Source organism: Antennarius striatus, chromosome 3, assembly GCF_040054535.1.
Source record: "Antennarius striatus isolate MH-2024 chromosome 3, ASM4005453v1, whole genome shotgun sequence".
NCBI lineage: Eukaryota > Metazoa > Chordata > Actinopteri > Lophiiformes > Antennariidae > Antennarius > Antennarius striatus.
In genome coordinates this window covers 6,064,860-6,091,913 of record NC_090778.1, presented here as the reverse complement: position 1 = coordinate 6,091,913, position 27,054 = coordinate 6,064,860, and the positions used below count along the sequence as shown (strand labels likewise).

Genomic DNA, 27,054 nt, shown 5'->3' with positions numbered 1-27,054 from the left:
GATAGGCACTGGCTACCCCGCGACCTGCGTTAGCGGATTAAGCGGGTTGGAAAATGACTGACTGACTTACAGTATTCACACATGAAGCCAGAAAATGGGACCTTTTGATTGAATGCGATGTGATTTAAATAGAGCTTTATTTTCCTAAATGAAGGCGAAATTGCATTTTTGCCAGACAAAAGCCTCTAACAGATTGGACTGTAATCCTGTGCATTGCTGAGTGGCCATTTTTCAAGAGGAAAATAAAACACGATAGTAAGAGTTATGAGATTAGTGTTTCTTGCAAGCTGAGCCTTTGTTAGAATTAACAGCAGTCAGCTTGTAGCAGCGCACCTTACCATGGCCTTGTACAATCACACTCATATACAGTATAAATGCCAAGGTCCCAACACTGAGTGGTCGTTCAGAAAAGCCAGTGTTATCTTTAAAAACACTTTTTAAACATTGCTCCTTTGTGTTCAGTGGGATTCTTGGCTGAACCGAATCACCTCAGTCTTAAACTCTAAAAGTAAAGTAGTGTTTCACAAGAAACATACTCTTGCCAAATGCAGAAAAGCTTCTAATGCTGTTCTGTTCAGAATTATTCAGTCTTAAACCCTGCTTTGTATTTTTCTAACCTCTGCTCACTCTTTCTTTCTGTCCCTTCAGTCTACCTTTGCTATCTGTTCCTCCTTCTGTTTTTTCATGCATCTGGCATCTTTATTTCTAATACCATGGTTGAACAGATGTAACTTCATTGGTGGTGTCTGGCTGTCAAAGCACTTCCTTGTTGCTTAACATTAACCTTTCTGCCATCTGTTTCACACTGTGCATGCTGACAGAATAAAGCTGGCTCCAAGAGCTTTGATTACAACTCCTGGATTACCCATATTCCTTGTGCATTTATTTTACATGACTCAGGCAGAACTCCAGAGAATGTAGCTTTTTTTTTTTGACAATGTAGATGGCATGATAATTTGACATCTAGATGTTCCTTAAGACAGTAATAATAATAACAATAAAATCAAATCTAAAATGGACACACTAAAATCCCACAAGTTTAGATTTCTCAATAAAATAAAGAGTAATGTGCCTTCTCTCACCTGGTCCAGCCAGTATTCCAAACCACTTAAATAGATTTTTAAACAGGGTTATAAGACTCACTCCACGCTGAGTTGGGTTGAAAGTGATTTGATATTGTAAATCACAAATTGTATTTGAATTTACAAGAGTATATTGGAGCTTGTGTTGTTTGGCTGAATTTGTATATTAATGGTAAATACTGTAGATCTAAGTGCAATGGGCCACAGTCACCAGGTCTTTCAATAGAACAAATGGAGTAGTAAGGTTTAGGGAGATGAAATACCAGGCTTGTGGAATGCAAAACCTCAACCATTTGTCCCCCATTTGGGATTTCTCCTTTCTCTGTGTTTTCCTGTTTTAGTCCAGTCATTCTTTTTCTCTCCTCACTGAGTCCAGCCATCTCTCTAACTTGTCCTTACTAAAGCTTCCATCTATGTTATTAGATTAAGATTCCTTCTCAGTCTTGGTCACAGTCATAGATATTTGAATATGAATTCTTTCACGTACATCCCTCCCTTATATCAAGTGCAGTGAGTGGAACCGGACAAAAGAAGCTCTTTGTGTGTGTGAACGGAGCGGGGGGGGGGGGGGGTTGCAAAGTATTGGGTGCCTTTGCCTCAAAAGGGGCAACTTTTTATTTTGTGTGAGTCCCCCCTCGATCTACTTCTTTTTCCCTCATCTCTGTCTGTGTATGCCAAAAAGGGGGAGGGTCGATGGGCTGACAGACAAACGCAGCTGGAGAGCATGGAGGATTCTGGTCCCACCCCACTAAGATGCCAGACCTATGTCTGGCAGTAGGAAGAGAGAGAGAGAGACTCAGACAGACAGACAGGCAGACAGACAGGCATTGACAGAGATGGACAGAGAGACACACAGATAGACACACACACTCACACTCACACAAAGAGAGAGATTTGATTGTTAAAATCACATTTGAGAGAGAGAGAGAGAGAGAGAGAGAGAGAGAGAGAGAGAGAGAGAGAGAGAGAGAGAGAGAGAGAGAGAGAGAGAGAGAGAGAGAGAGAGAGAGAGAGACAGACAGAGAGAGAGAGAGGCTCCTCCAGCTCCTCCTGCCTGTCTGGGAACCCTCCATTCTTTTAACACACTTCCTCTTTCTCCCCTGTCTTTCTGGTTTGAAGGTTTTTGTCCTCTCTGGCAAACTTTTTGTTGAGTGTGTCTGTGAATGCACACAGCGCCATTCCTTTCCTTGGATTCCTGCTTTGGTCGGAAGGGGGGGGGGACCTGCGGGGGGCAGCGGTTCCCTTTGCCCCTTCATATTTCCCCATTCCACACATACATACAGCATCCCTGCAAAGGAAAAGCAGGGTTCCCTTTTCAGCTGTCAAACCTCCCTGAGGCAACCAGAATTACACTGGATCTAGAGGGACTTTAACTTCCAAAATAAAAGCATTCTGTTCCCACATGAAGAGGCCTTGTTCAGCTTTTATGAGAAGTGTGGAGTGGCCTTCCATAAATTAACCTTAGGTCAACTTAACATTCTTATGAAATGAAGGACACCAAATCACTTTTATTTTTGAAACACCAATTCAGTTTCAATGGAAATAGGCATTCTTATCTTTCTGCAGATCTTCAGTATGATTAACAGGTGCATTCTGAACTACAGTCCAGGAGGTCTGTCAACAGTGAATCAGACAAAGATGGCTATTTTTAACATTCACTCAACTAAAGGACACTCACACAAGCTTCTCAAAAGAGAAATAGTCAGTCATTTTCTTAACCCGCTTAATCCGCTTACGCAGGTCACGGGGGAGCCGGTGCCTATCCTGGCAGTCTCAGGGCGTGAGGCGGGGGACACTCCGGGCACGACGCCAGTGTACCGCAGAGCCACAGAGAGACAAACAATCACTCACACATACACTTACTCCTACAGTCAATTTGGGACCGGCCAATCAACCTGAAGTGCATGTTTTTGGAGGTGGGAGGAAGCCGGAGAACCCGGAGAGAACCCACACAGACTCGGGGAGAGCATGCAAACTCCTCACAGAGCGGGACTCTCAAACCCGGGTCCGCTGTGTTGGGGAGGCAGCAGCGCTACCCACTGCGCCACCGTGCCACCCCAAAAGAGATATACTGTACACCAAATACCTCCTTTTTTAAAACACATGTCTCTAAACAGAAAACCCAAGATACTTTCAGTCTCACATTCTACACTGGCCTTAACAGCACTCATGGCTACCTGCTGCCTGTCCACGGAATGTCAGATCAAAAGTCGATAGTATGTTTTTCTAAGCTATTATCTCGTTTTACTTGACGTGTGGAATCAATAATGATAATGATTAGTTACAGCAGCATTATGGATATGTAAACAGCTCTTTGAACTCCAAGGTTTGAGCACAAAGACTGAATGAATGTTGTTTACTTCCTTTCTACGTACTTAACAGTTCCCCTCAAATTGATAATGAAGTCGTCTTCATATTTCAGGATTATTATTTTATTATTGATTATTATCAATCAATGTTTAATGTAGTATTATGACTGTCAGTATTAGACTGACATGTTTAACATTTAAGATGCATTTTAAACTAAGATTATCCCGGTGATTACATTTGCTTTTGTTTGGTTACATAAGAGTTGTATATAATTTGTGATTGTTAGCCTTCTTGCGTATTTCAAAGTTGAAGGGTTGTATTGACACACAAGACAGTTTGATACATTTTAATCAAAATATTCTACTCGCTCTCTACTAGTTTTTTGTCCAGCCATTAAGAGAAGGTGTCATCCCCCCCCCCCCCCCGTATTTAAATTTTGGGTTTAGACTCCCTCTGCCAGTGGGATTGGCCGTAGATGGGATTTACTTACATTTTGATATTTTGTAAATTTCACTTTTATTTATTGATGATTTGCTACACTTGCAAATAACTTAAGCATCATCTTTATATTTATCTTTCTTTCGTAAAATGCAAGTATGGTGGGGACTTCTGGGACAGAAAGATCGACCTACTATCGCATGTAATAGTATTCTTCTACTGTATTTGATATGTATTTGTATTATCTGTAGTTTTGCAATTGGTATTTATCGCGATTTTATTTTGAAAATCGTACAACCACACTTCCGTTACGTCCCTTGCTTACTCTCTCGGACTGGACGCAGCTGAGTAGAGGATGGCTTCTTGCGTCTGAGCTGCTGCCTCTGCTCACACAGAGGGAAAACTCAACACAAATACACTAGGTGAACGTGTGGAGGAGAGGCGGAAAGGAGAACTTTTCCGAGACGAGAAGACAGTTGCCACAGTCATCTCCGGGAGGCTTTTATTTTGAGGAGCGACAGCGGGGTTTTGGACCATGCCTGCTGAAGTGAAACAGGTTAGTGGTGCTGTGCCTGCCGGTCTCCTCTCCTCCCGTCGTATCTTCAGCCTCTGTGACGGAGACTGTGTTTTCTCCCTAATTGATTCCTAATTGCATAGATCTTGTTGTATATTTTAAATTGTTTCCCTATAGATCTTCCATTGAGTCCCCCCCCCCCATCTTGTTCAGTAAATTGGAGTAGAGATTTGTCGATGTCCTTCAAGAGGATAGCGCGTTTGTTTGCGCGTAAGCGAAATGTGTGCGCACGAATGGATGTGTGGTTTGTGTGCACGTGTGTGTCTGAATGCAGTCTGCATGTAACTGTACAGGTTCTGCATGACATCAAATACAGTGATGAGTTCTACGACTTGGTGACAATTTATAAGACATACATGAAATGTTTAGAGTTGGTCGTATTTGTGTGTGTGTGTGTGTGTGTGTGTGTGTGTGTGTGTGTGTGTGTGTGTGCGTGCGCGGGGTTATCTTGCAGTGATGTATTTCTGTGACTTATGAGCGTCCTGACACATTGATGGGCTCAGACATGTCAGTACCACCTATAGAATGACGGCTGTGATCATGGGACAAGCAGTGAAGTATTGAAAGTTTGTCCCTGGTCATCGCCTGCAAGGCTCTGACTGAGCCCAGGGTAGGATTTATAGCCCATGGGCTGTACTGCCAATTGTGTGAGAGACATGGCATTACACCCTTTTGTCTTCCACTTGCATAGCTACCACAGGAATGTGCTTTTGTTCACTCTTGTTAGGTTGCTACTCTGTCTGTGTGGATATGTGTCTACCAGTGTATGATGTGCTTACATTATTGGATGCATTCCCTGCATTTGAAGTGCATCCTACACCATCTCGATCCCCCCAGTTTTCCTGCTGAGCTTGGCAGCGCTCAGATGCATGAAACATGAAGACACTGAAAAAATGTGTTTAAATAAGGTCAAGATTCCATCTCTTAAACCGGGCCAAAGGGGAGGAGTTACTGAACCCCTGTCTGGCAGAGAAACACATTCTGTCAGCCCTTCCTGTTGTTCTGATAATATGTTAACAGTTGCCCTGTGGGAGAGGGCCACCAGATAACTGGAGGAGTTTCAGCCAAAAAGTGAAACTGTAATTGTGTCTCGTACAATTGTTTTCTTCCCATCCGTTCAATAAGTCTAAATGCTGTGAGCAAACAGGGGCCAAAGTTGCCTGTTGGAATCCTTGTTTGGATCATGTGGATGGGTTGAAATGCGTGTCAACAGCCTGAGATTAGGTCCTTTCCAGATGCATCCCTAAATAGGTCGCAGAGGTGCAGTGGATAGTTGACATGCTCAAGGCCAGGCCAGTATGGTGGTGTGACCTTTTCAACCCAGCTGGTCATTCCTCCACTGGGAAGCACCTGCTTGTGCATTTCTCTATGAGAGAGGGCAACAGTATGTGTTCAGGTTATAAATGGATGGATTTAAGTTTCAATGTTGTTGTTTTGGTTGTCATTCTTCTCAGGTTTTCTCCTTTATCTGTGTTCGGATGTTAAGAATAGTTTGGAACAGGATCTGAGTCGTCACTTGAGCCTCTTCAGCTGCCACGTTTAGCGGAGATGTGCTGTGTGTGTCCTTCAATGAGTGCAAAAGTGCAAAAGTTTAAAATCGGCTTTTACACTCAGAAGATTGTAGCTACGCGGGGCAGATGAGAGCTCTGCCTTGACCCCTTGTACAGTATGATCGCAGCTGAGCTTAAAATGAGTTCAGGCAAAGCGCTGAATTATTGTAGCTGGAGTTAAATTTAAGTTAAATAACTTTTACATGTTCTCTATTAGTTCCTAACTCCTGCATTTAGTTGTGATGGCTCGTGTCATTTTTGCTTTTAAAAAAGAGAAGAAAAGACTTGTCATGAAGGTGAAACAAACTTTCTGAATGATCTAAAAGTCATGACATTTGACAGGATCCATCAAAAACTGATTTTACTTTTTCACTGCAGGATAAAAGGACCCAGCTGAATAATAAAATAATCCATCAGTGATTCAGCCAGAGACTAAAGGAGGGCTTGTCTTCAGACCACAGGTCACTGCCAGACTCCTGACAGCTAGCACGGCTTTTAGCTGCAGCCCTGAGCGCCCACCCTCGCTCTCTGGTCATGTCTGATTTCTTGCTCAAATTAAAATCCATCTTTCTCCTTTTGATCTCTGTTTCTTTTATCTGTTTTGTATGACGACTTGATGGCCCTTAGCCTATTCTTTCCATCCCCTTTACCAGGCTCCCCTTTTGTGACTGCAGAAGATGATATGCGGATCAATATTTGACGACACGTAGCACAGGAGGAGAGGCATTGTTTGACGAGTGGAGGTCACAGACAAATAATGCCAGTGACCGGAAACATATAAGTGGTCAATAGCTGTGGAGACCACATCAATGCATGGCACAATTACTGGGGGAGGGGTGTAAGATGGGAGAGATGGGAATAGTGGTGGTGGTGGTGTGTGTGTGGGTGTGTGTGGGGGGGGGTAAGTGCTCCTGCGTTTAGTAGGCGAGAGTGTCTGATCATATGCTGGTAAGTGCTGCTGACTGGTGATACCAGATGGTCCTTCCATCACACAGTCTGACCATACTTTCTATGTTTCCCATAACAATCCCATGATTGCTCTTATTGCATGACCCACAACATGGCTTAACATGTAACAGTACCTGCACCTCCCACCCCCCAACATCCACCCAGGAGTTGTCTTCCCACCATGTCCTTCAAGGACCGCCTGTGGTTGCTTTTAAGTAACTAAAATGCATGTCTCTTTACTTGATGTCTTTCTCATCAGACTGATTTATATTTGCATTTATTTCTGCCCTCTAATGGCAGATTATATAAAACAATGTCTGGCCCTTCAGGATTAGTTGCATTTCTTATTTTTTATGATGGAAATTCATAAAAGCCTCCAATAAAACAATTTATTAAGTTTGTGAGAATTTGTAGAGGGTATAGTTTAAATTTGAAATGTTCAGAAAAACAATTATTCACCAAAGTAAGGTATTATTAATAGTTCACTATTGAGAAATAAGCAGATTATTTTCTTGATACATCTTTTATAGTTTTTTGTGTGGAACTCAAAGGATTTCTGCTGTTTTGTGCCTTAGAGCTATTTTTTGTGGATTATATTGAACTCAAAGGCCCCATCCACACGATGACGGATTTTTTTAAAACGCAACTTTTTTGTTGCATTTACGCCTTACGTCCACACGACAACGCAAATATCCTGAACGAAAACGCAAGTTCTCGAAACCGCTGGACGAGGTGGAGTTTTTAAAAAACGCTGGGTCTGCATTGTCGTGTGGACGGCGTATCCGCAACTTTTAAAAAATGCTGACGTCTTGCCTGCGACGAAAACCTCTGTGACATCATATTTATGGGCCCGTGTGTTGTGACAACAAAACACAGAGGATTCCTATTGGATAAAATGTGACTCAATACTGCCACCACATGGTTTGGCATGCTTATAGCTGTCTTCAAAAACGAACTGCTGCGTTTACGTGTGGACGGAGATTTTTTTGAAAACGCTGTCATGTGGACGGGAATCGTTTTGCGAATCGATGCGTTTTAAAAAGTTGTGTTTTTAAAAAAATCCATCGTGTGGACGGGGCCTAGGACAAGAGAGCTAATTGTCTCTCTCATTTTTGATGTTTACCTTGTGTGTGCTGTCAACATTAGGGGTCTGTGCCACTCAACTCTGAGCAGCACACACAGCTGCCCCCCCCACCATCCTAACCCATTTGGCTGGCTAACTAACGGTGTCACCAATGCCGGTCTGCTCCCAGTCACTCACTGTCAAGCCACCACAATGCTCCCTTAGCTTTCATCATCACACTGATGGAATTTAAAAAATGGTGAGTGGCAGTACAGTGAGTGACTGGAGGGGGGCCTCCTGGAGACAGATGCATTCATTCTGTTATGTTTGGAGGAAGAAGCATCACGTTAATGAGATGGCAGCTTATTATCTTCTTTTTTTTACTGATCCAGCTCCACGGTGAGCCTGATATCAGGAACGTTTGCAAGATGTCCAAACTATGAGTCTATGTGTGTGTGTGTATGTGTGTGTGTGTGTGTGTGTGTGCATATTTCCTGCACATCTTTGAGTACATTACATTGTGTTTTCACAATCACTTTGTGATGAATGCTTGGGCACCTGAAAGTTTTTCCTGCTGTCATATACAGTACATTAAACCCTTCAGAGGGGCGGCGTGGACATTCCCCTGACACACACACGCACGCACGCATGCACACACACACGCACACACACACACACACACACACACACACACACACACACACGCACACACACACACACACACACACACACACACACACACACACACACACACACACACACACACACACAAAAACACACAGCATACCTATTGAGTTTTTCTCTACAGGCCATAGACAGTGTTTTTCTTTTTCTAAGGGAGTGGGATCCACGGGTTTTCAGTCTGTCCAGTAAACACCTTTGTATCCGTGCTGCTAGAAGCAACAGGAGTTGTGTTTTTCGATCAGGTAGATAAGGAAGCGCGTGGCCCCAGAGGAAGCAGAGGAGGCTCAGTCACAATCTCACCTGGAATTTAACTCATTACACTTTAAATAAAACTGTGCTTGCAGGCATTTTAGGCCTTTGTTTAATGTCGTGACAATATTCTCATGATTTGATATGGTTGCATAACAGCAACTGTTTGGTTATTACACAATCTGATACTCTCAAGCTAGAGATACAAACATCACAATGCTTCTAGAAACAATTTCCAGTCAGATTAGACAGTAGCAATAATGGTTAGAATACAGATATTGAGCAGAAAACAGCTTCATACCAATGCTTGAAACCACTGACTGGTGACCATTTTCCCAGCATCTATACCAGGTTTGTTCAGTTGTACACTAATTTGGGACGGATTATAATCAAGAGAATGTCTCTGAAACAGACATGTTTCTTTGGTGATGAAGATTTTTTTTTTTTCAATGCCATTGAATCTTGTCAACATGACAAACACAGATTCCTCCTGCTACAGTCACCATCTGCATCCAGATGTTTCTGAGAGACCTTAGAAAGATACTAAGGTCTCTCAGAAATGCTACCACAAAAGAGAAGTGAGACCTTTCTCATGTTCGGAGTTTCTTGGTCAGTGATTAATATTTAATGTCTGATCTGGACCGCAGAGACTCTGACAATCTTCATGATAAGCTACAGGATTAGATAATTCTTTGATTGAATATACTTTGTGACCGGAGTTTAGATGGTACAGTCCAGGCTATGCAGTCCATTCAGAGAGAGATTTCTCTTCCTTTTTTGTTATCTTCATGCACTTCACCCTGAGAACACTGCTGCCATGCAGACCTTTAGTGAGAAAGGGATCCATCTCATGGGGTCTTTTCAAAAGAGCTGGGGCTTCTTTGACAGTTATGTAGAGTACATATAGCCTCCATCCTGTTGGCCCTGCAGCTGGGGACCTATTAGAGGGGCCCTGAGGGGGAAGGTCAAAGTCCTCATAGTGCTTCCCTCAAGCAGAAACCTAGGAACAAACACTTCCCTCTTTCTCCCTTTCTCTTTTTAACCCCCTCCACGTCTATCTACATTGTGCTAGGCGGTGCAGCTCTGCAGTTGTGGGGGCTGGGAGAGAGGAACATGGCCAATGCTCCTCTCGCGTGTTTAGTCTGGAACTTTCTTTTGAGGGATTAGCCCACTTCCTGCCTCTGGGCTGACCACTAGAAGTAGTCGGGATGCCGGGGACAGCATCGATTCACCAACATAGTACCATCTGTCTCACGCTGCCTTCTGGGATTAATGATTCCCTGTGACAGCTCTTTAGCAGGACTCTGTCAGTGCCGGCTGAGCAGTCAGATGGCTCTGACGAGGCACATGTGTGACATTTGGTTTGTCTAGTTGCTGTACAGTTGTCACAGGTTGAAGTTGTGAGCTACAGTGTGTGTGGTAACAGTTATACATTTCAAATCAGAGTGGAGAAAAAAGAAACAGTAAGTCCACCTTATGTTTGCATCCTGAAGTGGCTGGTTGGATGAGAGATACACATGTGAACTGGTTTTTCTTTTGTTAGTGTCGTCTCACAGCTTAATGTTCAGCACATGCATTTTGTCACAAATTGGAGAGATGTTTTCCACTATGTCTTTTTAAATTCATTAAAGTCATTCATTTAATTATGTTTCATCCTTTCAGTTAATCATTTATCACCTAACGTGACATCAGCAGTTGCAGTCAGACTGACATTCAAACCTGTGTTGTATGTAGCAGCAGAAGGCTCTTGTCATGCCGTTTCCGTAAATAGCCGTATTTATCAGAAGTGTAGCGGACTGAAGTGTGCTTACTCAGAGCTCAGTCACAAAACCTGCAGGGAGCTTGCATTGAAGACTGACTGTTAGTGACCCGCTGGCAGTTGAAATCTGCTGATGAGGTTCGGCACTTCATTAGAATGCTGCTGTGGACCTCCCAACGCACAATAGTGACTGTAACTGCTGATGGCTAGAGTCCAGGGGGGACAAAAAAAAGAGAACGACAGAGGAGGAAAGAGTGAGAGGGAAAGTCCAAACCGCTGTAAGCTGAATGGTTTGGGGCCACGGCAGCCTGAGCTACATGCAGCCACAGCTCCAGCCCCAGCAGCGCCTGCACACAAACATTATGCTAACCAGTGGCAAGAGTTCAGCCAAACCAGAAACAGAACCTCCCAAAATGGAAAAGACAAACACAATCCTGACATTACTGCAGATTTTCCACGCAGACGACAGTTTGCACACTTCACTGGTTTGCACAATAGAGGCGTTTCGGCGCTGGGCTGGCTGTCATATGCCGTTACATGTGATGGCACAGCGTTCCACCTTATCGTCTCTTGATATGTGCTCGGCCCGTTCCCAAAGGAGGCACTGGTGAACAATACAGTGATTCGCCTCCTTGCACATTCCACTCGGCTCTATTGAGCTGTCTAATGAACCTCTCCAGCTTGCATGGTCTGCACTGCCTGCTAGTGCTTTGTGAATATGTGTAACCCCTGCTATTTAATTTGTTTGGAATGTGTAACAGGCTGTGAAGCGGAGTCTGGTGCACCGTTGATCAGTGCCAACTGATACGGTGGGACAGGTGCCAGCCTTCCATGGAAGGTGCTATACTTAACACTCTGCAGCGGTGTGGAGAGTGTGCAGTCCTGGCCCTGTGGTGTAGGCTTTTAGAGCTGGCAGTGCCCTGGCCAAGCGAGCTTTTAGCCAGATAATCAGAAATTGTAACTGGGTGTTCATTTTCTGAGGAGGGGGTAGCTTAAAGTTGGACAGAAAAAGATGTGTTTGGAATCAGTCGTAGGCCAATGGAGCCACAGTAAACATAAAACACAGTATGTGTTGCTTTCTCTGCGCTCTAACTCAATCTTGCACAATTAGAGGGAAATCATACCTGGGGACACATAGAAACCACAACAAAGTACACCTATTTTCTTAGTAGTGTTTCCATTTTTCGACACCATTTTTAATACTCTGTTATCAGAAGTCATTTATAAATGATGTAATAGTGTACAGCGGCACCCTAAATTACAATTTAGCTTTATTAGATTATAATATACTGGATGAGTGTCTGAGAGAGGTGGTTGTCATGACTTGGAGCCTCTTCAGCAGCCTATTTACTATCATTATTTGGCTTAGAAGGGTTGAGAGTCACACAAAATCCTCCACCCTCTGCATGTATGCTTCTGTGGTTTTATCCTGTGGTCAATAGATGAAAAACACACAGCTCTGAAGATTGGTATACTGCAGCTATGTCTTCTTTTAAGCCACTGATGAAAAATCACAACCTCTTTTCCCACCTGGACCTTTGGCTGCCATCTCCTTCAACTCTCATGGGTCTTTGTTTCCCTGTAGCTGTTCTAAGTTGCTATTGGTTGTAAATTCACTGGCTCCTCAGAGATTTAAGGAGTTAGTTGGTCAGCAGCTGTATTAAGGCATGTTTTTTCTTACTTTTCACCCCCACATTTTTAGTCAGTGTGGAAAAGAAGGCAATAAACCCAGTGATGTTCTCAAAGCAAAGCAAACACAGCCTATTGACACTATTGAGTTCTCAAATTCTTTCCATCATATTCCAGTACAGTTAAGAGAGGCTTAATCCAATAAACCCACTCTCAGCCTGTTTTTGTGCACCTCTTGAATGTTGGATCTGACTTTAAGTGTGCGTGGGGGGTCCTGTGAAGTAGTAGCCAGCTGCAGCCTCTGTTCTCCAGACCACAAGGGAACAGGAGGAGTATTTTTGGGGTCAAAAAGCAGCCACATTCCAAACTCGACCTTCAGATGGGAACATCCATTTCTCACTTTGCTTCAAGTCCTATCCCACCTCCATGTTATTCCCCACGTTACTTGTCCGCAGTCCTTGAAGCCTAATTTCCCTGACATTCTGGTGCTGATTAAGGCTGGTGGGGTCTGTAACCAGCCAACAGAGCATGTATCAGTAACCTCCTCGTGCTCCTACCGGTCAGGGAGAAGGCATGCGAGAAGGGAGCGTACCCTTTTCTTGATCCTTCAGGTTCTCTTGCTGCTCATATCAGGACTTGAACACGGTTTTCTAGTTTTTCACCTTTACTGGTGATGGACTTATGGGACCTTTATATGCTCCACATGTTGATGAAAAAATCCTGCATCCTAATTATTGTCTTTGATTGCTTCTGTTCATCTACAATTTTTGTCGCAGGTAATCTAGAGATGCTTTTTTTATTATTGATGATGCACCTAATTTTATTGCAGGATTTTGGATATCTTCTGGTTTGGTGCTCAGTTCACCCAGAATGTACCACCATACTTAATTACATCCCTTCCAGCGAGCTTCATGGAGAACAATAGTGGCAAAAAGCAGTGGAAGTCATTTCAACCATGTATTCTCAAGTTCAGATAATCTGTTGTTCACAAACCGGCAGCAGATGACACATTGTCCTCTACTCACCTGCCTCCTCTCTGTTCTGCTCCATGCACCTCATACATTCAGAGGAGCCCAACAACAGACTATCACAGTTCAAGCAGCAACACAGCAGTTGACATGTTTAGGAAGCTGTGCAAAAGATCTCTCAAGCTCAGATCACTGAGCAATGAATGAATGGATGTCAGCATTTATCAGCGTAGTGAAACATTTGTGTGAGTGAGGTAGACTTGCTGGATGTGTCCTAAAAATGAGTCGCCAACATGTCAAACTATCACATTTGGATTTAATCTATTCATTTTCCGTAACCACTTATGCTGAGTAGGGTCACAAGGAGTGGGAGCTGGAGCCAAACCCATCTGACTAGTTAGGAGGCAGAGTTCACCATGAATGTCACGAGTTCATCACAGGGGAACGTATAAAAATACACAACCATTCACATGTACCCTTACTGGTAATTTAGAGTTACCACTTCACTTAAATTTCAGGTGTTTTTGTGGTGGGTCCTCAAGTGGACTTATACCCAGGACATTCTCACTGTGACACAATAGCATTACCCACAACGTGACTGTGCTGGTAATCATTGTGTATTAAGTGAAAGATGGTTTCAGCCCTCAATAATTAGCTGCTGCTGTATTTATTTGTAGTGTTGAACGATGAATATGCAAATCAACTCATGTTTTGCTGTTATTAGTGATGACAAATTACTCGCATTCTCCAAAGAGAGCAAAATGTTCCCAACCAGTCTCACTGAAGTATGGTCACCTCAACTGTGGCTGAGAGTTGAATGCTTAATCTGTGGGATGGCCTTCAAAGGGAAATCTAGTCCCTTGTCACATTGTAGCGTGGAAATCACAGTGGGCATGTGCACATAGTCTCATCTGAAGCCACAGGCCTCCATCTTTCCTTTGCTATCTGAGGTTTGCAGGCAGCAGGACCAGGATGATGTCCCTGGTCCTCTGTCCCGAAGCCACAATTTGCTGCTGTGGTGCTGCGGTCCTGTCTCAGTGACAAACCAGACTCTTGTCTTCTCTCTCCGACAAAACTAATTAACTTTAACCATCGGCTGAGTGCTCTTGCATCTCCTCCTGTGCTGTGAACTGTCCTCACTATTTTGAATATTTAACTTGTGTGTAGAGACCCAGGACCTGACCATCTGGTGTGAAGTCATGATACCTGCTTTGGTTTAAAGTTAAACTTTAAACATCTTATGTTTGAAATGACTTGTCTTGATGTCCGAATGCTGCAGAGGTATGCAGTTTCTCAAGCGCATATTGCAGAGGAAGGCTTTTCAAAGCAGACGTCCCTTTCCAGGGGTGATCTGAAGTCTGAAACCTGGAGTTTTAAACTAGGGTTCTTTGCTGCTTATTTTTCTATACAGAGGCAATGTGTTCATGTTTGTGCTTATTGTGAATGATGAGTGAATGCTACAGATGCTTTAAAGCACAGGTTTGCCAGTGTGAACATTACTGGTGACAGCATTGCAGTATTTTGCAGTGAGGTTCTGAAGTGGGTCAGCTGTGCTGTAGTGCTGAAACATGTAAGAAAGAAAAATAATGTAAGAAAATAAGCTCCTCAAATTTTTGATGTGTACATTGTAGTCCTCCACGATTTTCCAAATGGTGTCATAGAAGGTCCCAGTTCTTCAAGTACAGCTTCTTTACATCACAATTTGACTGATGTCTTCAAATGAAGTGGTTGTAAACGTGAAGGCAGCTGATATGATTTTTTGTTTCTATGTATAAATTTCTTCCTGAAATTTGCATCTTTTGGCTTGAAGTTTCAGCTTGGCAGCTCTGAATGATGAGCATTTGGCTGCTGGTGGATCCCTGGGTCCTCGCTGGCAGGCAGAGCTGACTTAATTGTAGCATGCCACTGGAACGTGCCTTGCTAATGGGGCTGCTGGCACCCCAATAAGTGTTTTCTCATTTTAATGTCCTGCTTTCTCTTCGTAATATTCCAGCTTGCAGGGCAGTCTTAATGATGCAGCAAACTACTTTGCTTTGGTGACTCCACTCAGGAGGCTTTGGCCTGAAGGACTTATACCTCTTTCAAGCTTTTTTCAGGCCATCTGATGTGAAACTGGGATCCAGCAGAGATAGCATTTTATGTTAAATTGTCTGCTGGGTGGGTTTTTGTGTTGTCACCTGGCTGGTCTTGCGAAACAAAGTGTTTGATGGGATGTGACAGCCGTACACTCTTAAGGTTACGGTGACTAATTTTTCAGACTAAAACAACCTAATTCAGGCTTGATTTACAGAGAATCTGTTTTGTTATACTGTATCTTCAGAACGCCTCAATGGAGGAGGCTTGTTTTGTTGATACACATCTCAGTTCCTCCTGTATTAGTTCTACAGCTGACCAAACATACCATCACTGAAATCAGTGAGCTCTAACAGAGGGGAAATATGCCCAAAGATTACGGTCAGGTTGAGGCTTTTCCCGTAACACTCTAGAGGGCTTCACAATAGGAGCTTATTGCTCATTCCCTTGATCCATTGTGGACTGAATGAGGAATGCCACCATCCTTTCAGTGAGAGTGTCTGTGGTCTCACTCATTGTTTGTTATCCCACTAGTCTAAAGAAGTGACATGGGAAAAAGGAACAGCAGTGGTCTAATGCCTCAAATGAGTCAAGATCCATAAGATGGGCACCTCCTCATGTCCAGCTCCATCCTGCGTAAGCCCGCTAGTCCAGAGGCTCCATTTGGAGCTGCCGGCAAGAAGAGGTTTAACTATTCAGTCCAGAATGAGCATTATTTACCTACACACTGCTGCTTCCTCTGAGCTCTTCTCTCTTTTTTAATATTTATTTTGGCTGTAGTGCAAGTAGAGGAACTCCTGGCGAGGAAAACAGACCACTAATATGGGGAGATGTGTGCACCTTGTCACCATATGGCTCTCAGTTCATGGGATTTATCTCACTTATCTCCACAACTTGTCAGGAATCTGAAGCTGTTGTTTTTCAGGAGAAACTAGCCATCCGTTCACCACGTGGCTTCTATTTTGGCAGTAGCATGGAGGAGGCTTCAGCTGCAGTGCCTCTGGACCACTTCAAAGATATGCATACACACACGCCGTATCGCGTCTGTGTAATTTTATCTACTCAAAGTCTACTGTATTTATGGTATGGAAAAGCATTTTCGCATTTATAAGTGACAAGAGAATATTATGGAGGTTATTTTTTTTGCAGAGGTCTTAAGTCTGGCATGAGCAGATACCAAGAAAGAGCAGAATCATGAGAGCTTGTTGATTTTTGATTTGTGGCCTTAGCTGCCAAGATGTGTCTTGTCCTCAGTAACATTCTCGCATGCTAGATATTGATGCCCTCTTTCTGTGTAGTGATGCCCTGCTGGGCAGGGAAGCAGTTTAGCAGCTTTGCTGTTGTTTCATGAGGTCCTTCATAGACTTTATTAATGGGTGCTTATGATTCAAAGGTGTTTGCGTCCCTGACCCACTGATGTTCTTAGTGGTTTGACTTTTCCTTTCCTTGCCTGTTACTGGTTTTAAAAATACTTCCAAGAAGCACAATCCAGTGAAGTACAGGCAAACCTCAGTTTCCGACCACAATTCGTTCCGGGAGGCTGTTCGAATACCGATTTGTTCGAATTCCAAATACATTTTTACCATTACAAATAATGTAAATGGTCTTAATCCGTTCCAAGACGCTACAAAACTACCTTTTTTCAACATAATATCCATCCATTTTCTGCCGCTGTATCTGCGTACTGTTATTTCATAATGTCAGGAACGCAAATGAATGCAAATTAAACAAATGAACGCAAATTAAGTGAAAAATTATTGAATAGAGTAAACTAAAAAAGCTCATTACTGTCAAGTTTTCACTCGACTTTTCTTTTTTCTCGCTTGGTGGCGAGAAAAAAGGCGTATGTTTCGCGTTCGACTTCCAAATTTTGTTCGACTTCTGAGACAAAAAAATTCAGAATTTTTTAATCAAAATCCAATTTGTTCGATGTCCAAAGCGTTCGAAAACCAAGGTTTGCTTGTATTGGTTATCTTTCTGAATGTTTCCTCTTGGTCCATGAGATGCTCCATCTGTGTGCCGAAAAATATGTGATGTTCATTCACAGCCTTATCCATGCAGTAAAAAGGAAACAAAGTGAGTCACACACTCTTCCAACAATAGTAATAGTAATAATAAAAATAATAATAATAGACCCTCACACTTTTAGATTAAAGGTAACAGCATGATTTTTTTCTGAAGTGACAGCCACTAAATTCTGAAAAGTGCTTCATTTCCTTTTCCTGACAGTTTGTGAAGTAATATTCACATCATTAAAAGTATTACTGTGGTATATTTATGTATTGTATGTTGAAAAGTATTAAAGATGAGTTGTTATCTAGTAAAATAACTGATTTAATTGGGGGTCTGAACACTTTTCCAAGGCACTTTGTTGTGTTCCTGGGGTTGCTCCTGCTCCTTCTCATATTCTTGAGGTTTACCTGAGGTTTTCAAATATCCTCCTCCTTCATTATTTGTTTGCTGCATCACTGGACTGAAGAAGTTGTTTTCATCATTTTGCGATATCGCTTACTTCCCTCCTGAGGGCACTGGACTAATGGGCTTTGGTCTGTGGAATTCGCTTCGGTGTTTCCTGCCTCCGTTGGGCCATTTGCTGAGGCCTCAGTGGAGCAGATAACAATAGGCTTCATATTAAATATTCACTATGACTGGGACATTCCAGCAAGCAGTCGATCTGTTCACAGCAGTTTAGATGTTAGAGAGGAATCTGCTTTGATTGAAGAGTAAAACACTAGAATGCTCCCAGGGATCCAGTGTAAGATTGAATGTTCATTTTATTATTGGATGGTGCCTGTCTGCTAGCTCTGTAACCGCTCCCTGGCATGCAGTGCTTATGTCCCTGTCTCGTCTGTCTGTTTTTCACTCAGAATTTAAGCCGAGTGAAATGAATGCACAGTTAGAAGGGGAACATCTGTGGCATCTTATTGATGAGCAGAAATTGGTGCAGCTGTAGGTTTGGGCCCACACCTCTTCCAGCCTGAGAGCGACGCTCCTCCGTACTCAGGTGGCTGCAGTCTGGATAGTGAGCAGATGCTCCTGGTAATTGCAGCAAAATCTGTCAGGTTGGGAAAAGTGTCTTTTAGTTTGAGGGTTCTCTGTTCCAAACTTGTAGAGCTGAGCTAATGCAGACCACAGATTCTGGTTGTACTTTGATGAAGTGATGCAGAGCATACCTAGAAGTGAGAGAGTTGTCATTGGTGCAGACTTCAATGGACATGTTGGTGCAGGAAACAGAGGTGATGAGGAGGTGATGGACAGGTTTGGTATCCAGGAGAGGAATGCAGAAGGACAGATGGTGGTTTACTTTGCAAAAAGGATGGAAACGGCTATAGTGAATACTTTCTTCCAGAAGAGGCAGGAACAAAGGGTGACCTATAACAGTGGAGGTAGGAGCACACAGGTAGACTACATCTTGTGTAGACGGTGTAGTCTGATGGAGATCAGTGAATGTAAAGTAGTGGTAAGCAGGAGTGTAGCCAAACAGCATAGGATGGTGGTGTGTAGGATGACTCTGGTGGTGAGGACGATGAAGAGGGCAAAGGAAGAGCAGAGGACGAAATGCTGGAGGTGAAAAAGGAAGAGTGTTGCGTGACTTTTGGAAGGAGTTAAGACAGGCTCTGGGTGGTCAGGAGGTGCTCCCAGATGACTGGACAACTACAGCTAATGTGATCAGGGAGACAGAGAGTACTTGGTGTGTCATCTGGAAGGAAAGTAGATAAGGAGACTTGGTGGTGGAATAAGGAGGTATAGGAGTGTATACAGAGAAAGAGGTTAGCTAAGAAGAAGTGGGACACTGAGAGGACAGGAGCACAGGGGTGATAGATAGATAGATAGATAGATAGATAGATAGATAGATAGATACTTTATTAATCCCGGATGCAGTGTAAGTTGAAAGTAGAGGTAGCAAAGGCCAAACAAGGGGCTAATGAGGACTTGTATGCTAGGTTGGACAGTAAGAAGGGAGGACTGATCTATACAGGTTGGCAAGACAGAGAGACAGACATGGGAAGGATGTGCAGCAGGTTAGGGTGATTAAGGATAGGGATGGAAGTGTATTAAGAGGTGCCAGTAGTGTGATGGGTGGTTGGAAAGAGTACTTTGAAGAGTTGATGAATGAAGAAAATGAGAGAACAAAGACTAGAAGAGGTTAGTCAGGATGAAGTGAGGAAGGCATTGAAGAGGATGAGGAGTGGAAAGGTACTCTTCTGATGATATACCTGTGGAGGCATGGAGGTGTCTAGGAGAGGTGGCAGTAGAGTTTCTGACTGGGTTGTTCAACAAGATCTTAGATAGTGAGAAGATGCCTGAGGAATGGAGGAGAAGTGTGCTGGTGCCCATTTTTAAGAACAAGGGAGATTTGCAGAGTTGTGGCAACTACAGAGGCATAAAGCTGATGAGCCGTACAACGAAGTTATGGGAAAGAGTAGTTGAAGCTAGACTAAGGGCAGAAGTGAGCATTTTTGAACAGCAGTACGGTTTCATGCTCAAAAAGAGAATTACATATGCAATATTTGCTTTGAGGATGTTGATAGAGAAGTACAGAGAAGGCCAGACGGAGCTGCATTGTGTTTTTGTAGATCTGGAGAAAGTTTATGATAGGGGGCCCAGAGAGGAACTGCGCACAGAGAGGAACTGTGGTATTGTATGAGGAAGTCTGGAGTGGCAGAGAAGTATGTTAAAGCGGTGCAGGACGTGTATGAGGACTGTAAGACAGTGTTGAGGTGTGCTGTAGGTGTGATAGAGGAGTTCAAAGTGGAGGTGGGACTACATCAGGGATCAGCTCTGAGCACCGTCTTGTTCGCTATGGTGATGGACAGGCTGACAGATGAGATGAGACAGGAATTTCCATGGACTATGATGTTTGCAGATGACATAGTGATCTGTAGTGAGAGCAGGGAACAGGTGGAGGAGAAGTTCGAGAGGTGGAGGTTTGTCCTGGAAAGGAGAGGATTGAAGGTTAGCCGTAGTAAGACAGAGTACATGTGTGTAAATGAGAGGGACCCATGTGGAAGAGTGAGGTTACAGGGAGAAGAGATCAAGAAGGTGGAGGATTTTAAGTACTTAGGGTCAACAGTCCAGAGCAATGGAGAGCGTGGAAAAGAGGTGAAGAAGCATGTACAGGCGGGATGGAACAGGTGGATAAAAGTGTCAGGTGTGATGTGCGACAGAAGATTTTCAGCTAAAATGAAAGGAAAGGTGTACAAAACTGTGGTGAGACCAGTCATGTTGTTTGGTCTAGAGACAGTGTCACTGAGGAAAAGACAGGAGACAGAGCTGGAGGTAGCAGAGATGAAGATGCTGAGGTTATCTTTGGGAGTGACCAAGAAGGATAGGATCAGGAATGAGGACATCAGGGACAGCGCATGTAAGAGGTTTTGGAGATAAAGTCAGAGAGGCCAGACTGAAATGGTTTGAACATGTCCAGAGGAGAGATAGTGAATATATTGGTAGAAGGATGCTGAGTTTTGAACTGCCAGGCAGGAGGCCTAAAGGAAGCCCAAAGAGGAGGTTTATGGATGTCGGAAAAGAGCGCATGAACTATGTAGTTGGTGTAATAGAAGAGGATTCAGAAGACAGGGTTAGATGGAGGCAACTGATTTGCTGTGGCAACCCCTGAAGGGAAAAGTCGAAAGGATTAGAAGAAGAAGGTGTGTTGAGTCTAAAGGTGCTTGGGTGCTGCAGAAACCAGCCTGTTGGTTTTAATGAAAAACCTTCCTCCTCATTCAGCCTTGAATGGCTCAATAAATTCCCCATGTGTGATGTGACTGGATATATTTTTTACAGGCAAAAAGATTGTCCAGGTCTAATAAAATGTATTTATTTTTTTAATCAAGAAATATGTGGGTTTCTTCAAATGTTTAACTTTTAGTAGGGTAGAAACCAGCTGAGTTGTTATCCTGCCCACGCATTTCATTTTTAGAAAGAACTTTGTCATTTCACCATTTGTCAATAATATTTCTGTGCTGGGTAGCTAAGATCACATGTTTAACTAAATGTTTAAATTTTCAATTGGATTTGTGAGAATGAGTTCAATGTACAATTTTACCCCAAAAAAGCAATTCTACTGATTTAAATCTCATTTCTAAACTATTCCTAAGATGTTTATTGGCGGTAAACCAAACAAAAGAATCCAGATTGTCAAGTGGGTAGTGTTGTTTCCTACACGGTTTGAAATGTATCACAGACTACTGTTATGTATGAACTTCACATTCCTGATGAGGTATGGAGGAAGATGACAATATTAAGGCCATAAAAGCACAGGATGTTAGCATACATTGTTGTCAAAGCTGTTGGTGTTGGTCCAGAATGGCAAGCCACTTCCCATGCGTTGCACTTTTGTAGCCTCTGCAATCTCATGTGAAAAGCTGACCTTTTGAGAAACTTGCATATCTGTCTGTTTTCTATCAGACTAAAGTTGACAAAAAGCCTTTGGTTATATTCGCTTTTCTCTGAGACAGATTTGCCCCTGATTGTTTTCCTGGTTTTTACTGGCCAGTGTTGGACTCCTGCAGCTTTTTCAAAGGATTATGGAATAGGCTATGTCTATACAGTCATTTTTATGCTCCCATCAAACAGGCCACATAGTGTTACACTTGATGCTGCGACTGGGATGGACTTCAGCAACACCTGCTGACACTTGCTCAAACATGCATTGTGAATCACTAAAGGTGGTTTGTTCGGGCTTCCTAGTTTTTGCACTTGAATTTTGGGCTGTTGTCATGTCACTTGTGGTCTATACATCTGCAATGGGGGCATCTGTGTGCTTGTCATCTATAAATAAAAGCCCTCGGGCAGTGATGTGTGTCTGGAGCACAGCTGTGTGTGTCAAGCTGCTGCTGTCATCTTCCATGTAATGTCTCTTAAGAGAGAATATTAGAATGTTACACTTAAATTAAAAATGATATTGGCTGGCCAGTCTTGTCCACCTCTGATATGATGAATGATCCTCTGTGAGCATCGCTGACGAGTTTTTTATGATCATTGTGATAAAAAACAAAACAAAACGGTAACCCTAAACAAATTATTCCTGCATTCCAAGACTTTAATTTGTAAATGTCCCTGAATATTTTCCACGCAGTCCATCATTTATTGTAAAGTGTGTGTGTGTGTGTGTGTGTGTGTGTGTGTGTGTGTGTGTGTTTGTCTGAGTCAGTGTGGAACATGTGAGTCTGAATCCAGCTTTGTAATGAGTTATTTTTGGGCCCCACTTTCATGCAGTAGGTCACTGCACAACAGTCAGTGTTGTTCATTGGCTTACCCCCCCCCCCCCCAGCAAAAGCTCTCTACACAGTTGGCTTGACTACAGCCGCTTCACACCCTCCACTCTATTTTAAGCCTTCAGACAGAGACCTGCTCCCCCTAAGTGGACCCCTCTCTCTCTGTGTGGGCCGCAGCGTGGGCCTCTGCTCACTCAAGACATGCCTACTCAAAGCACAGAGCAGCTCCTGCCAGCTGGTTCAAAGGTAATGCTTTGGATCTTGTGCCTCTCCACAAAAAGTCTGCCTCGGCTATGCACGCGAAGTTTGAAGCATGTTCTCATTAAAGCTTGCTTTTTTTTTTTACAGGAGTGCTGACATGGTTGCCAGTTCTATTTGGTCAAGATACTGCAGGGCAGATCACGATCTGAAGAGTTTGCTTTCTTTGCTCAGTCTGTGAATTTAGAATGAAATAGACTAAATGTGGTCTGATTTTGAACATGTGTTGTTCACAGACTGAGTTCTCTGCCTCTGGCTTGAATAGTGCTACATGATGAATTATTTTTACATGAGCTTTGATTAGTAGGAATTAGGATTTTTTTTTTTTTTAGAATTTTTTAAATTTCACTTAAACAACAATCAGAATTATGATGAACTAAGAGCTGCTAATTCTATCCCAGCAATGCTATTTTTTTTACAACATAACACAAATGCTGCATTACTTGTTTCGATGTTCTTGGGCTAAAGAAAAGTGCTTATTTGCAGCTGTCCAGCCTGTCGACTTGAATCATTGCTGTGCTTTCTGTTAGCGAGCAGAGCTTTGTATCAGATCATATTCATCCACTCCATGTGTCAGATTGTCATTTGGAAGGATCTGCAGAGATGATTTGAGTTGGTGAGCCACCATCCACCAGCTTCTTACATCCCATGTTTAGAACCAGACATACAGAGTGTAGACACACGTTAACCCTCTTTCATTAAGGCTCCTTTATGACCTTGGTCAACGTCCCTGGAAATAATTTGTGTTTTGGTAATTAAAAGAGGATGAGGATGCTAACTTGATTTGGAGTGGCTGCATGGTATCAGGATTGTAGGTGATTAGATGGCCGGCGCACACCGGACATCCTCTGTCTGACCGAGGAGAAGACACACAGGCTCCTCAGTGTTCCTGATAATCACAGATGCAGACAGGGAGGCGCTGCCCAAAAATCTCTTCCTCTGCTGTTGGACTAGTCTGAAGCAGCCCTAATTGAGCAATGTGATGATGGCTGTTGTTTTTTGCATAATCATTGCTAGATTAGCCATACTATTAAAAGAGTTACATTATTGATCCATCACAAGGAGGAGTAGCCCTTCGATTCCTTGAGGAGGTTCCAGGTGGTACCCACTAACATTAGTAGTAGTTTAATATTGTCTTTATGTATTCTAGATTGACATTAGTATTATTTATGTTGATATGGCATTTATCATCATATATCTCACACATTTCTTTATTATCCTATCGAGCAATGCAGAAATAAGTTGCACTGACACAGAATGCATAGAATATGAAGCAAAAATGTTTGATTACTCCCGATTTATCACGTGGAGGTCTGCCACGTTACATGGTTATAGCACTACTATATAGTCAGACAGGTTTTAATCTAGCAGACTAATGAGAGAATCTACACTGACTGACAACTGAACAGATGGGATGTACAGCCTTGGATAGAACGGCAATACAGCAACAACATTACAGATACCCATCTGAGGACATCAGTGATACATCGCTGAAGAACGTTATATTTCATGGAATAAATCTTGAACTCTGAGTTACTGCATTGTCTCAGGAACAACACTGAATTTATAAACCATAACAATCGCCCTGCTTTTACTACAAATATGAATTATGTCTAGAATTTCAAAGAACAAAGTTTGTAAAACATCTGAATAATAAAGGATGAAAGAAGCACCACTCCTCATTTGTGGTCCAGAAGGGAAGGGTTGATATTTCCTTCCTGCAGGGAGTCATGTCTTCATGATGTTATCTGCCATCCAAAGTGCCCTGACCCATCTTTGAGTTCAAAGTCAGTTGACAGTCTTCACTGATCTTCAGTTCAGTTATTCAAACCTTGATGCTTGAGTTGTCAACGGTCAGCATTTTCCTGTTGCAAGCACTGAATGAGGGTGGCTAGGGTAGATTGGGGCCGATGTAGATTTATTTGTGTGTTGCAGTTGTTTCTGTGTGTGTGTATGTGTGTGTGTGTTCACTTGATGAGAGACTGGGCAGGGTGGTTAGCAACCAGATGCTAGGCCTGCAGCTGGCTGCTGGAGGTGGGAGGAGAGCTACATTGAAAAGCAGTGGTGCCAGCAAAATGGAGCTTAGGCAGACACTGAGAGGAGATAATCTATCCATATTTCATCTGCATCCTCCTCTTCCTCCCAACCACCTGCAGAGCAGCACACCAAAGACCCAGAGCATGAATAGTACATGACACAGAAGTAAAATTTAAGAAGTGCTAAAGCTTAAATGGAAGAAAGAGATGCCTGTTCGTTTTCAAAACACCTTAGGGAGATTAGGAACGACTCTATTAGACAGTGAGATCCAAACTTACCCCACCCTCACAAAAATAACACCTTCACGCATCCTTCTGAAGCAGTGGTACAACAGCCATTTCCATCACTTGCCTCCATTCAAAGGCTTTCTTGAGAATTCATAATATATTCACTCCTGATCATTTAAAATGTATTTTTTCTGAAATTCTCAATTCATCCAACAAATGTTGGGTATGAGGAACACACTTAATAGTGAATGAGACACAGCTTCAAAGACACTATTTATATTTGTACTGTGGCTCAGGTTCAAAACGTCCTGCTTATCTAGCGTGTGAAAAAAGGCTTAGTACCAAAACTATATTTCAGATTTATGTCTTGTTTTAAATATTCATGATCAGTTCATAGCTTTGAAAGTGAGCTTAAAAGACTCTTGCTTGCTCAGTCTCAGTCAGAGAACTGAGGATACACACACACACACACACACACACGCACGCACGCGCACACACACACACAAGAGTACCAGAAGGAAGGCCTTGTCTGTTGTTTCTGCATTTTTATCCCCTGCTCAATATTCAGAGAAAATCAGGTAGACTTACTTCCATTAGTTTGTAAATGAGCTGTTGTTTTGTGTAGCACTATTAATTTCTGATTAAAATCTTAACTGCGACACAATGTCATCTGCGTAAAACTAACACAAGCTCCTGTTCAGGTCCAATTTAAATCTTCCATAGGTGGTTGATTACATTGGGTGAGGATATTTCTTGTCATTCCCTCTTGGTCAGCTTTATTGCCGTCATGAACCTTGTCATGAAATGCTGACTTAGGCTCAAAGTTTTTACATCTCCAGCCCAGGGAGAGGACGGGGAGCTCTGTCTTTGCTTGCGGTGTTGTGGGACTCATGGTGTCTATATAATCTGGTCTGCCTACCGACTTTACTCAAAACTGCTCAGCATTTGGGAAGCTTTCTGCAGAATTGTCATTATTAGACCATAAAAGACTGTATCTTTGTTTAAGAAACCCTGAGCAAATTTAAAAAGAAAAAACTTGATGATTTGAGGATTTTTATTCCATATTAATAAACATATACGTTTGTTGCATTATGTTATTTTTTACTATATTTGAAGAGCATTTGAATAGTAACCTGATGACTGAGTCCTGCTAAAACCGTCATTAGTAACTTGAGAACATATGTCAGATTGACATACAGTAATGGAAACATTTAACCGTGGAAGATATATTTAATTTATATTGATGTTTTTAAGATAGAAGCTTCTTTCTGTGAACGGTATAATTTTATTTTTTCCAACATTTATTTTCTCCATTAACAAACTTTTATCATTCAAATTGCTTTGAAGGATTTGTTGAACTTTCTGTAATAGTTGGAAGTCACTTCCAACTATGTGGTATGGTTTCTAGTTTGTCTAACCCAATTGCTTCCATGAAATTACATTAATTTTTTAATCAGCAATCATCATTGGAGGGTGACATAAGTTTACCTGCAGCACATTAGTGTATTTTTTCCAGCAAGTGTTTGATAAATCGATCACAGTGTCTGTCTTGTTTTACTTGATGAAAGAGAGGATTACAGTAATTAGCTCAATTTAAATAAGTCCGTCTGTACGTTGGTTCTTATGTCGTGTTTATTATTTTATTCAGATTCAAATATCGACATTGTCCTTTTCCGTCTCAAAGACAGTTGCAGAGTAACATACAGACGAACCAAAGAGTACAAATTAAAGAGGTCAGGCTTGAGTGTACAACAGTTTGATGAGAGTCCAAACCATGTCAAATAAATATTTTTTCCACAGATACAAGAGCTTAGTCACAGGGTGTTGCAATGACCTCGTGTATACTTATGTGTACCCTTACTTACCAACCCACCCACGTACTCTGAAATTTTCACGACACAAGGGCTTTTGAACAGATTGGGGCAGTGTAGATGCAATCTCACATTTCTTCCAATAATTGATAGAGTCAGAAAAATAAAGCAAATGGC

General features: G+C 42.5%; 1 protein-coding gene across 8 annotated transcripts in view; it reads left to right on the top strand.

Annotated features, from left to right (window-relative positions):
• The window catches only part of arvcfb (ARVCF delta catenin family member b), a 239,866-nt gene that overhangs the window by 117,005 nt on the left and 95,807 nt on the right, over positions 1-27,054 (top strand). For 6 of the 8 annotated variants that reach the window (XM_068309954.1, XM_068309947.1, XM_068309950.1 and 3 more), the window contains exon 1: positions 4,178-4,386. The exons of the other annotated variants lie outside the window; for them this stretch is intronic. In XM_068309954.1, coding sequence (XP_068166055.1) covers positions 4,366-4,386 — 21 coding nt within the window. In that variant the 5' untranslated portion in view covers positions 4,178-4,365. Of the gene's footprint in view, positions 1-4,177; positions 4,387-27,054 lie in introns of those variants that run through there. 8 annotated transcript variants of the gene reach the window in all.